Source organism: Salmo salar, chromosome ssa17 (assembly GCF_905237065.1).
Source record: "Salmo salar chromosome ssa17, Ssal_v3.1, whole genome shotgun sequence".
NCBI classification, from domain to species: domain Eukaryota; kingdom Metazoa; phylum Chordata; class Actinopteri; order Salmoniformes; family Salmonidae; genus Salmo; species Salmo salar.
Window position 1 is genome coordinate 61,898,436 of NC_059458.1, and position 13,620 is coordinate 61,912,055.

The 13,620-nt window shown below is 43.5% G+C and overlaps 1 protein-coding gene across 1 annotated transcript; it reads right to left on the bottom strand.

Annotated features, from left to right (window-relative positions):
* Window positions 1–3,088: 3,088 nt before the first annotated feature.
* On the bottom strand, window positions 3,089–13,412 carry LOC106576278 (tyrosine 3-monooxygenase-like). The gene is made up of 12 exons (XM_014153361.2): window positions 13,078–13,412; window positions 12,761–12,938; window positions 12,512–12,600; window positions 12,283–12,350; window positions 12,073–12,123; window positions 11,777–11,922; window positions 11,310–11,445; window positions 11,055–11,124; window positions 10,879–10,935; window positions 10,566–10,661; window positions 10,277–10,410; window positions 3,089–4,019 (listed from the first exon to the last, which is right to left on the bottom strand). Exons 1-12 carry the CDS (start codon window positions 13,303–13,305, stop codon window positions 3,860–3,862), a joined length of 1,413 nt encoding a protein of 470 aa, XP_014008836.1. The 5' UTR covers window positions 13,306–13,412; the 3' UTR covers window positions 3,089–3,859.
* Between the last annotated feature and the right edge of the window lie 208 nt (window positions 13,413–13,620).

Sequence of the window (13,620 nt, forward strand, 5' to 3'; positions counted from 1 at the left end):
TTTAGTGACAGCTAATCACTTGTTTCCACAGATGGATGTTTTGTAGTCCGAGGGCGCAGCCCTTTGGATGGAGTTGTGTGTGTCTACAGGGAGTAACACAGAACAGTTTATTTTACTCCATTAATGTATGTGTAAGGGGTGAAACAGTAGGTTTTATTGTGCAGCGGTGTTGCTGCATGACAGAGTTAGGCAGGTATAGGGGAGGTGAGACCTCCACTCTTTCAATCCCTCTAGACAGGCCTGTATGTTTCTTGGAGAGTACGCACTAACCACCATTCGCAATCATAACATGCTACCGCTCTCCTGGTCGAGTCTTTGTTTGAACAAGTCCAATGTGGTTGGTCCCGTACGTTTGCAGTGTTGGACACAAGTGGTGCTGGAATGGCTACTTGAAACCGAGAAATCAATGTCGGCGAGCAAGACGCCGCAACCTCTCTATGCACACACTGCTGAACATTTTCCAAAGGCTATAATATCCTCTTAGGGTGAATTAGAATTGCAAAGTGCAAGGAGATTTTTGTGAGAAATGTGAGTCATGAATCTCAATCAATAGTGTCTCCCAGAATCAAAGTGACTCAACACCACCACCTGGTGGTCTGAGCTCCAACCTCTGTTACTAGTCTCTAGACCAGGGATGGGCAACTCCAGTCATCGGGGGCCAGAGAGAGGTCCCACTTTTCCCCCATCCCTAGAAAACACAGGTGATTAAACTAATTGCGTTCTAAACTGAAAATCACAATTAGTTGATTATTGGAGTCAGGTGTGTTTAGCTAGGGCTGGGGAAAAAGTGACACCAATCAGGTCCCTGATGACTGGAGTTACCCATCCCTGTTCTGGACAGATGGCTTGCCTCCCACAATGTACCAATGATCCATCTTAACACGTCTGGAAAGGAAAGGGAAAGGGGGGATACCTAGTCAGTTGTACAACTGAATGCATTCAACTGAAATGTGTCTTCTGCATTTAACCCACCCCCTCTGAATCATAGAGGTACGGTATGTATACAACGTCAGTTTGGCATAGAGGAAAGGGCGGCGTTGGTACATCCAGCTTTTTTAAGTCACTGCCTTATACGCTTCTTCCCCTATCGCAAACATCCCCTGGACACATAGTAGCTGGTAAGATGGAGATCACAGAGGTTATTTTTAATGAGGGCATTTTTGCTAGTGGCTAGTTTGCATCAACTACCTTCACTAAAACCACAGCAAAGGTTTTGCCTGCAAACGTTGGTTTCGATGTGTCTGCCTGGTGATTTGTTGGGAGAGTTGTCTCTCTGAAGAGGACCCTCCCGGAACAACCAAGAGAATCTGCCATTAATCCCAGACCTAGTACTGTTGCTGCCCTAGGTCTTGGATTTTGGAGACTGCTTTGTTACCTTATTTGGCATACCATGTAATTTTTGGCAAGTTAAATCAAGTGTAAACTGAGCTTGAAGCTTGCAGTTTTAAATTATCCATATTAGGTCATTCTCATGACCCCTAACCTCTTATCATTCTTTGGTTTGAACAAGGAGATCCTTGGTTTGAAGTTGAACAGTAGGATAACCATGACGGAGCTATTTCTCATCGGCCAGGAAGGCGATCCTGGTTAGTAGGCCGACTTGGCTTCCAGCTTAATCTCCAGTTGTAATGTAATAACGAACGCGGAGAGGAATCAAAGAGAGATCAGACAGGTGTGAACTCTCCACCTCTCTCTCTGTAATCCCCTCCACCACTTCAGACAAGATGAGGCCTTCAGCTAATTCCGCCCCAACCCACACATGCGAAGCCAGGGGCTCAAGAAAAAGAGAACAAATGCTAATAACGAGCAGTATTAGAGGAGCGAAAACAAAGGAAGAGATTAGAGGTTTTCTTTGAGGTAAAAAAAAAATACTTTCCTTTAATCTCCTGGGGATTTTCTTAGGCCTACATGATGTAAAACCAGCCCGAAGTGAAAATGTGTTGATCTGGATGAGAGCAGTTGAGAGAAAAGGCTGCAAAGCATTACAATACAGACTAAATGTGACTACGATAAATCATTAGAGCACTCAGTACAGTGGGTTACACAAAATGTAAATTGGATCATTTTGGTCATTGTTTAATTTCAAGTGTCTCTCTGTGCAGTAATCATTGGGTTTAGCAGCATTCTTTTATTTATGAATGCAAAAGACAGTCCATGATCTGTGCTTCACCTATGTCTTCAGGGAGGACTCTGTGAACCCAATGACCCATCCTTTTGAGTCTGGGGAGGCTAGCGTGCCAAGGCAACCATGGTCCATGACATTAGGAAACACTTAAGTTCTGAAGGCAGGATGATACTGTGCATCATTGGGGGATTTGTGGTTAGTATGTGAGGCACAGTAATTTTGCTTGGAACCAGTAGTGGTTATCTTATCGTCATGGCAACCCCTTTTGTGTGTGGGGGCCTCAGCAGATTTGGATCTCAGTGGTCGGTTTTTCTGGGGGGGATTTTTGGATTCGAGCTGTGCTGGATGTAAGCTGAGATAACCAAAATTCGGACACTTAATAATTTTGCTTAAGGAAGTGGATGTGTGCACCGCTGCACTCAAATCAAGCGGTATAGTAGATCAATCTTCGGCTCTGTGCACCATTTTCTCTGCACCGGAGAGGTTGAGTTTCTCTGTGAGTAAGGTGAACCATGTTTGATTTACACTGGAATGATTGAACAGGAAGGCCTCCCACTCAAGGTGGTCGGAGGCTTTCACAACCACTGTGTACATCATGGTGTTTTACAGTCTGAGTAGATCTATGAACCGATTTGCGTTCTGGCTTTAAAAATGAATATGGGTGAACTCTGGTGCAGACACATTGTCACTGATACAGAAACAAGGCCTCCATCACCCGTTGAACCCACAGGCAGAGAGAGGAAGAGAGAGGAGATGGCGAGAGTTTATCATGCCAGTTGTGAAGCCCTACTGACCGTGTAGCGTTATACTGTGACGTCTGTGTGACCAGGTCCAGCTTTAGATCCACTGGGCCTCAGTGCTGGCTCTGACAGTAGCTAGCTGAGGAAACATAATATTTAAATCTTTCATAATTAGCTCCTTCCCTTTACTAAATAACACTAGAAGACAAATGGCTTCCAAGAATTTTCTAAATGGAAACAGTTGGTTTGGAATGGGAGGTAGTGTGGCACATAGGGTTATATTGTAGTACTCCAACCCTCTTTGACGTTCTCGTTCATGTTCCCTCTCTCTTTTTCTCTCTCTGTCTCTTGCTCGCTCTCTCAAACGCAAATACACAGACTTCGGATACTTTCTTGTCTCTTTCCTTGATCCCTCCATGGTCACTATTTTACACATACATTCTAAAGTTTTTCTCTATAATCTCTCTACTTAGATAAACATTCTGACATATTTACCCTGTACATTTCCTACCCCCATGTGTGTCTCTTTTTCATGCCCTTTGTGATTGGACTGAAAAAATGTAAATATTTATTACTTTGTACATTCTCCTCACAATACATGTATAACATGACTGTACATATTAGTACATACACCCAACAAGGAAATATTCATTCATCTCGCAAAGAAATAGAAATTGTGTTTTTCAGTTGAATAAATATATACACAGCATTTCACATCCATCCATTTAACGGCTAAATCTAGTTTAGTCTCAAAAAAAAAATTATTATAATAATAACGCAAGTATTAGCCCAGCAGGATTGAAGAGGTGGATATTCAACTGATTGTCTTAAATGGAACTATTTTGAGCATTGATTGATTGTGCATTTGGCCCCATGGCCACACAGAGAAATTACAGATTGCACCTTTAAAGACCCAAAATGTCTTTCCCTTCCCACCCCTCCAGAGGTATGTATCAGTTTCACTCCCTGAGTCTCTGGCTCAGTGTTGAGGCCCTCAGCCCAGTTTCTCCAGGGCGCTGTGGAGTATCTTCAGGTCGTCTCTCATCTGGCCTAGGGCATGCTGGATCTTACTGGGCTGGTCCAGAACCTCCAGGCTGCAGGTGAATGGGTCGTACCGGACAGAGAAGGGCCGTTGGATGGACGACGAGTACCGCCTGCAGGTAGAAAAATAAGGTTTTAAAACATTGGTTCCATATTTGCGAATAAGCAACCATTTCATTATAAACAGTTTCTCTGGCACCAAATGCGAATCAGCCAATTCAAATCTGTGATTTACTTGCATGTGACAGAAAGCTAAATTCAAAATAAAATGTTATTTGTCACGTGCCGAATGCAACAGGTATTACATTACAACAGGTATTACCTTACATTGACATGCTTACTTTAAAGCCCTTAACCAACAATGCCGTTTTAAGAAAATACCCCCAAAAAAGTAAGAGCTAAGAATAACAAATAATTAAAGAGCAGCAGTAAATAACAATAGCGGGGCTATATACAGGGGGTACCGGTACAGAGTCAATGTGCCAGGGCACCGGCAAATCGGTGGTGGTTGTGGGGGGGGCAATGCAAATAGTCTGGGTAGCCACTTGATTAGATGTTCAGGAATCTTATGGCTTGGGGGTAGAAGCTGTTTAGAAGCCTCTTGGACCTAGACTTGGAGTTCCGGTACCGCTTGCCGTGCGGAAGCAGAGAAAACAGTCTATGACTAGGGTGGCTGCAGTCTTTGACAATTTTTAGGGCCTTCCTCTGACACCGCCTGGTATAGAGGTCCTGGATGGCAGGAAGCTTGGCCCTGGTGATGTACTGGGCCATACGCACTACCCTCTGTAGTGCCTTGCGGTCAGAAGCCGAGCAGTTGCCATACCAGGCAGTGATGCAACCAGTCAGAATGCTCTCGATGGTGCAGCTATAGAACCTTTTGAGGATCTGAGGACCCATGCCAAATCCTTTCAGTCTCCTGAGGGGAATAGGTTTAGTCGTGCCCTCTTCACGACTGTCTTGGTGAGCTTGGATCATGTTAGTTTGTTGGTGATGTGGACGCCAAAGGAACTTGAAGCTCTCAACCTGCTCCACTACAGCCCCGTCGATGAGAATGGAGGCATGCTCGGTCCTCCTTTTCCTGTAGTCCACAATAATCTCCTTTGTCTTGATCGCGTTGAGGGATAGGCTTTTGTCCTTGCACCACACGGTCAGGTCTCTGACCTCCCTATAGGCCGTCTCATCGTTGTCCATGATCAGGCCTACCACTGTTGTCATCAGCAAACTTAATGATGGTGTTGGAGTCGTGCCTGGCCGTGCAGTCATGAGTGAACAGGAATTACAGGAGGGGACTGAGCATGCACCCCTGGGGGGCCCCCATGTTGAGGATCAGCGTGGCGGATGTGGTGTTACCTACCCTTATCACCTGGGGGCGGCCCGTCAGGAAGTCCAGGATCCAGTTGCAGAGGGAGGTGTTTAGTCCCAGGGTCCTTAGCTTAGGGATAAGCTTTGAGGGCACTATGATGTTGAACGCTGAGCTGTAGTCAATGAATAGCATTCTCACATAGGCGTTCCTTTTGTCCAGGTGTGAAAGAGCAGTGTGGAGTGCAATAGAGATTGAATCATCCGTGGATCTGTTGGAGTGGTATGCAAATTGGAGTGGGTCTAGAGTTTCTGGGATAATGGTGTTGATGTGAGCCACGACCAGCCTTTCAAAGCATTTCATGGCTACAGACGTGAGTGCTACGGGTTGGCACAGGGACTGTGGTGGTCTGCTTGAAACATGTAGGTATTACAGACTCGGTCAGGGAGAGGTTGAAAAGGTCAGTGAAGAGACTTGCCAGTTGGTCAGCGCATGCTTGGAGTACACATCCTGGTAATCCATCTGGCCCTGCGGCCTTGTGAATGTTGACCTGTTTAAAGGACTTACTCACATCGGCTGCGCAGAGCGTGATCACACAGTCATCCGGAACAGCTGATGCTCTCATGCATGTTTCAGTGTTACTTGCCTCGAAGCGAGCATAGAAGTTATTTAGCTCGTTTGGTAGGCTTGTGTCACTGGGCAGCTCTCGGCTGTGCTTCCCTTTGTAGTCTGTAATAGTCTGCAAGCCCTGCCACATCGGAGCTGGTGTAGTACGATTCGATCTTAGTCCTGTATTTATGCTTTGCCTGTTTGATGGTTCGTCGGAGGGCATAGTGGGATTTCTTATAAGCTTCCAGGTTAGAGTCCCACTCCTTGAAAGCGGCAGCTCTACCCTTTAGCTCAGTGCGAATGTTGCCTGTAATCCATGGCTTCTGGTTGGGGTATGTACGTACAGTCACTGTGGTGATGACGTCATCGATGCACTTATTGATGAAGCCAGTGACTGATGTGGTGTACTCCTCAATGCCATCGGAAGAATACCGGAACATATTCCAGTTTGTGCAAGCAAAACAGTCCTGTAGTTTAGCATCTGTTTCATCTGACCAAGTTTTTATAGACCGAGTCACTGGTGCTTCCTGCTTTAATTTGTGCTTGTAAGCATGAATCAGGAGGATAGAATTATTTGCCAAATGGAGGGCGAGGGAGAGCTTTGTATGTGTCTCTGTGTGTGGCGTAAAGGTGGTCTAGAGTTTTTTTCCCCCCCTCTGTTTGCCCATGCTGATAGAAATGAAGTGAAACTGACTTAAGTTTCCCTGCATTAAAGTCCCCGGCCACAAGGAGTGCCGCCTCTGTATGAGCGTTTACCTGTTTGCTTATGGCGGTGTACAGCTCATTGAGTGCGGTTTTAGTGCCAGCATTGGTCTGTGGTGGTATGTAGACCGCTACGAAAAATACAGATAAACTCTAGGTAGAGAGTGTGGTCTACAGCTTATCGTGAGATACTCTACCTCAGGCGAGCAAAACCTTGAGACTTCCTTAGATATCGTGCACCAGCTGTTGTTTACAAATATGCATAGGCCCTCGCTCCGTGTCTTACCAGAAGCTGCTGTTCTGTCCTGCCAATAGTGTATAACCCGCTAGCTGTATGTTATTAATGTTGTCTTTCAGCCACGACTGAGGTGAAACATAAGATATTGCAGTTTTTAATGTCCCGTTGGTAGGATATACGTGTTTTCAGTACGTCACATTTATTTTCCAGCGATTGAATATTAGCTAACGGTACTGATGGCAAAGGCAGATTAGCCTCTTGTCGCCTGATCATCACAAGGCACCTCGATCTCTTTACGCAAAATCTCAGTTTCTTTCTCCAGTGAATGACGGGGATGAGGGCCTGTTCGGGTGTTTGGAGTATATCCTTCCTGTCCGACTCATTAAAGAAAATTCTTTGTCCAATTCGAGGTGAGTAATCACTGTTCTGATGTCCAGAAGCTCTTTTCGGTCATAAGAGACGGTAGCGGCAACATTATGTACAAAATAAGTTACAAACAAAATGGCATGGTTGGTTAAGCGCCAATAAAACGGCGCCATCACAATTGTAGCTGGTCCCATCACATAACACGGAACACGTTATGCTAACCTCAACAGGTGGCACTTATTATATCCTGGCACAAATTCTTCATCAGTGTATCAAAGATCTTAAACTTTATATCCACCAACCAATGGCATTTCTTGAAATGGGTCAACCCTGGCCACGAGGGATATTTTAAACCTACAGGAAGAGAGAGGCCCAACTCTGCGGAAAATCTGTCTCCCTCCAGCAGGTGACGTTTTTTTCGTTGTTTCACCCACCCAAGCAAGGAGTTTTTGAGTGTCGAATTTGGTCAACAACAAAAAAAGTAGCTTATTTGCTACTGAGGTTTATTTGATCAAATAGAAGAAGTTACTTAATGCTTAAGTTATGAGTGTACTGAGATAAGTAGGACACATGACATCCCGGTAACTTTGAGAAAAAAACACTTTATATTGGAGTTGTTTCGAGAGAGCTATACATATTCATGACAAGAAGCTAGTAGCATAGCATCTCTCTCCATTGAATACAGGCAGTTGACGTCAAAAATTATCAACAAATATTCCAATAAAGATTACAATAATGAGATGTATCCACAAAAAGGATAGGAGGGAGCTAGACAGCCTGCCGTGCCGCTTTCTAGACAAGTTTGGATGGGTCTCAATGCATTGCATCCGTAACACTTCCGCATTTGCGGTAAAAGGTGACAGAGCTAGAGCGGTGTTTGTCTGACGATGAGACATCCCAAAAATCATCTTCTAAGGGGTTAAATCAAATGTTTTTGATACTTCAAGGGGTCTTCAGATTCAAAATCAAATAGCAAAATGATCATTGGTATGACCTTAAAACAATTACATATACAGTTGAAGTAAGAAGATAATACACACACCTTAGTCAAATACATTTAAAATCAGTTTTTCACAATTCCTGGCATTTAATCCTAATAACAATTCCCTGTCTTAGGTCAGTTAGGATCACCACTTTATTTTAAGAATGTGAAATGTCAGAATAATAGTAGAGAGAGTGATTTATTTCAGCTTTTATTTCTTTCATCACATTCCCAGTGGTCAGAAGTTTACATACACTCAATTAGTATTTGGTAGCATTGCCTTTAAATTGTTTAACTTGGGTCAAATGTTTCGGGTAGCCTTCCACAAGCTTCCCACAATAAGTTAGGGGAATTATGACCCATTCTGCCTGACACAGCTGGTGTAACTGAGTCAGGTTTGTAGGCCTCCTTGCTCGCACACACTTTCAGTTCTGCCCACACATTTTCAATAGGATTGAGGTCAGGGCTTTGTGATGGCCACTCCAATACATTGACTTTGTTGTCCTTAAGCCATTTTGCGACAACTTTGGAAGTATGCTTGGGGTCATTGTCCATTTTAGAAGACCCATTTGCGACCAAGCTTTAACTCCCTGACTGATGTCTTGAGATGTTGCTTCAATATATCCACATATTTTTCCTGCCTCATCATGCCATCTATTTTGTGAAGTGCACCAGTCCCTCCTGCAGCAAAGCACCCCCACAACATGATGCTACCACCCCCGTGCTTCACGGTTGGGATGGTGTTCTCCGGCTTGCAAGCGTCCCCCCTTTTCCTCCAAACATACCGATGGTCATTATGGCCAAACAGTTCTATTTTTGTTTCATCAGACCAGAGGACATTTCTCCAAATAGTACGATCCTTGTCCCCATGTGCAGTTGCAAACCGTAGTCTGGCTTTTTTATGGCGGTTTTGGAGCAGTGGCTTCTTCGTTGCTGAGCGGCCTTTCAGGTTATGTCGATATAGGACTCGTTTTACTGTGGATATAGATACTTTTGTACCTGTTTCCTCCAGCATCTTCACAAGGTCCTTTGCTGTTGTTCTGGGATTGATTTGCACTTTTCGCACCAAAGTACGTTCATCTCTAGGAGACAGAATGCGTCTCCTTCCTGAGCGGTATGACGGCTGCGTGGTCACATGGAGTTTATACTTGCGTACCATTGTTTGTACAGATGAATGTGGCACCTTTAGGCGTTTGGAAATTGCTCCGAAGGATGAACCAGACTTGTGGGGGTCTACAACCTTTTTTCCTGAGGTCTTGGCTGATTTCTTTGGATTTTTTTCCCATGATGTCAAGCAAAGAGGCACTGAGTTTGAAGTTAGGCCTTGAATTACATCCATAGGTACACCTCCAATTGACTCAAATTATGTAAATTAGCCTATCAGAAGCTTCTAAAGCCATGACATTTTCTGGAATTTTCCAAGCTGTTTAAAGGCACAGTCAACTTAGTGTATGTAAACTTCTGACCCACTGGAATTGTGATACAGTGAATTATAATTGAAATAATCTGTCCGTAAACAATTGTTGGAAAAATTCCTTGTGTCATGCACAAAGTAGATGTCCTAACCGACTTGACAAAACTATTGTTTAACAAGAAACTTGTGGAGTGGTTGGAAAACGAGTTTTAATGACTCCAACCTAAGTGTATGTAAACTTCCGACTTCAACTGTAGCTTAGTAGTACAGGGCTTAAACTCTTATGGGTTAAATTTAAATGTTCGCAATTATGAACTCCGAGTGTCTCCTCAAGTCATTTCATCTCTCTCATAATGATGTGTTAGCTAGCACACCTGACTCCAATAATCAACTAACCATGATCTTCAGTTCAGAATGCAATTAGTTTACTCAGCTGTTTGTGCTTGGGATGGGGTAAAAGTGTGACACCAGTCCGGCCCCCGAAGACTGAAGTTGTCCATCCCTGCTCTATGTCCATCCATACTCTGCTCATTCAGATTACCTTAAAATATTACAAAACATAATATACTAATTACGAGTGACTCCTAAACAGCTGCCTTCAATCTGATTTGCTTCTGTGTCCTCACTCAGATTCCCTGAGGTTCCCACTGGCTCCTCTCCAAAACCCCTGCAGCAACGCGTCCAGGAGCGACAAGATCAACTCAAACCGTACTGAAGTGCTCACATATAGACATTCACCACTTTTATGCATTGATGTACCTCATCTTAATCTTGGCATCCTCAAAGCTTTCTGAGACAAAGTAGACAGGTTGGAAAGTCTGGTCCTGGTACGGCTGGATTGCTGTCTCCTCTGGGTTGAATGGCTTGTACTCAGGTTCGTTAGAGAGAGCATACTGAAAGATGGAAATAAGAGAAGTGATTAGTTATTGTTTTAGACTAATTCCGAAATGATTAGCGGCATGTTATATGAAAACAGAGATAACAAATTAGGAATTAGTCCCCTCCATCAGTACAAATCTACAGAGTACCAATGTAAAATACTACTCACAATGAGTTCTCCATATGAGGACAGGAGGCCGGCACCGTATGCCTTCACAGTTCCATTCTGCTTACACAGTCCAAACTCCACCGTGAACCAGTACAACTGTCGGAGGAATGACAACAAGTGATGAGGAAATGATAAGGCTCCATTTCACACATTAGTCAAATTATCAGATTGGTCAGTATTCTATATTTCCACTAGATGGCAGCAAAGGTCCATTATTTGCAGTCCAACACCAAACGTTAATGCAGTATCTAATGTTTTACATCTGATTGGTAACTGCTTATTTTGAAATGAAAGCTCAAAGGTCAGCTCTTACGGTTGAGAGTCTCTCAATATCCTCGTCTGACGCTCCCAGTGAGGCTAGGCCAATTTCCTGCAAATGACGAACAATTATAAGTGTTGCGCACTGATAAGACAATTGATGTATTATTATAATTGATGTATTATTACTCCCAAGCATCATATGAACCATATAAGTCTAAATGTTTTTACCTGGGAAAACTGGGCAAATTCTTTGTCTGCAAGCATAGGAATATGGCCAAGTAACTCGTGACAGCAATCTCTGAGAGAAGGAAGCGCAAAAGCAGTGAATACATGACTCACATGAATATGTCCATTGATTAGACTGATTATCATGATTGGCATGAATCATACATATGTTATTATTTATGATCAGTTTAGTAAACTTGTTTTTATGACACACTATTTCGAGTGATTCTACTATGTCAGTAACACCAATTGACGTACGGCTCCGGGGAGCGCATGGGTGCGGAGGCGTGGCGGATGTACTGGGTACACTGGAACACTCTGAAGGCCAGGCTAGCTAGGAAGTCTCTGGCGGAGAGTAGCCCTGCCACCGGACGCAGCTGGAAGCCTGTCTTCTCTGGACAAACAAGAACACATAGCAAGGTACCACTGTCAGACACATATTCACCAGTGGCATGGATGCTGATGTTCATACATGTTGTTTCTGCAATACGAGAACCATCCCTAATGTTGTTATTACTGTTGTAAGCAATCTACATGAAAATAAAGAGGCACAATCAATCTATAAGGTGCGCACTGCGCACAGTCATCGACCAGAATTAGTCATTCAATGGAAAGTCATTGGCATGCTGGAATTTCCTCTGTCCGTGTTTATTCTATTCCTTGAAGCTGGGCATAGTGCTGCTATTGCTCTGTCCCTCAGGCAGAGATAGACTGCTGGGCCTCACCTTTGAGGAAGGCAGAGACCTCCCGGAGCTGGGGGATACTGTCCTCTCCATAGCCACACTCCCTCTCCAGCTGCTGCAGCCCACCCAGGAACTGTCTGCACGCCAGGTCAGGGTAGATGGTCCTCAGGGTCCGGTACACCTCTCTCCTGTTAAATGACAGCAGCAGCAGAGTCATTAGAACACTGTCATTCCAACTCCACAGGTGTATTGACTAGATTATTATCATTATGAAAGAAGTCTAGTATTATGGTATGATGGCCATCTCCAGTATACTATACATCAGCTGTTATTCTCACCACGTGGCCACCTCCTCTGGTGTGTACTCCACTCTGGGTAATGGTTCCCCACTGTGGAACAGAGATGGATGCATCAATACATCAGTCATTGCTTTACGAATGCATTTCTACGATGTCATGCCATTGGTCCAATGATGCAGTGCTGGCACCTAAGAGCGACTCACTACATGGGAATAACTTTTTTGAAAGGTGAAAATGGGATCAATTTACTGTTTGTAATTTGCTGCAAGTTCAGCGATGAAGCACCTTCTTTTTCTGTATTCTGGATCACTGAATCCCTGAAAAAGGAATCATAACATTTAGTTAGCCATAACATTTTTAGTTTGTTATTCTTTAGCTGAGTATTATTGCTAACAATTCAATGAATTATACAAGTATTGTATCAATGCCATATAAATGGTAGCCTAGCAATATTGCTAAGGTAAACATAAACACTAACTGGATGGTCCTGGTCCATATCTGGATCATATTTCGTTATCAACAGGTTGCATTTATCCAGATCTCTGATCTTTCTGGGGAACCAGGGAACTAAAACAAGGAAACAGGAAAATATGGCACAGCATAATTATTCCACACAATTTAAATTATTAGGTGTTATTGTATTCTAATCGATCATTTTAAAAAATAAGAAAAACGTTACTATTAATAGAAACCTATGATTATTATTTCATTCAAATGTTATTATAACCTTTTTCCTCTGGGATGGTGCGTACGTCGTCCGCGACTCTCTTGAGTGAGTTGATGAAGATGTCTGTGTCAGAGCTGTGCACTTCACACCTCATAAAGATCTCCAGATCATCATAGCCACTGTTCTTAGACTTCCTCCCTGGTCGGCTCTCAATATTCAGAAGCTTGGCTTCAAACGTCTGAATGCATGGTAAAGACATACATATCATATTTAAACAAACACATTTATATTTTAGCAAATTGATTCGATGCGGTAGGCCTGATTTTATTGAAGCTCCATCTGCAACTCATATCTAATGATGAACATGCTTTCCTTACCTCAAAGACTTTGCCAGTTTTAAAGAACCCTGCATTCTTCTCATGGCTGAGTGCAAAAAGAATGTTCAGTGTCACCGTTCCTTCCTTTTCCTCAAACATAAAGTTTTCACCGCCCCGCGATGGGCCAGGGGACGATGAACCGCTGGCGCGCTCTTTCCGGGCATCTTCGATCAGACTTCGCTTTCTGCCGACGAACGGAATGTTTTGCACCACACTCTCCGTCTTCATTGAGCTTCTGGCGATTTGTCGTAGACTGAAATAATATTGAGAGTTGCTATGATTTGTTTGATCGAATAGTCTATATAGGCCTATTCCCGGATACTGAGACTCTCCGAGGCACCGCGGTGTTTGAATCTGTGCTGTCAGCAGAGAGACAGGTTTATATCCTAGTGCTCACATAATTCTTTATGGAAATTAGTTACGCAAATGCACACGTCTGAGTTTTAGGTGTTATGCGTCATAACAGCCAATCACCTTTAATGGAATAAAAAATAGTTTATGAAAGCACGTATAGGCCTAATATATTGCGAAATAAAACGTTTT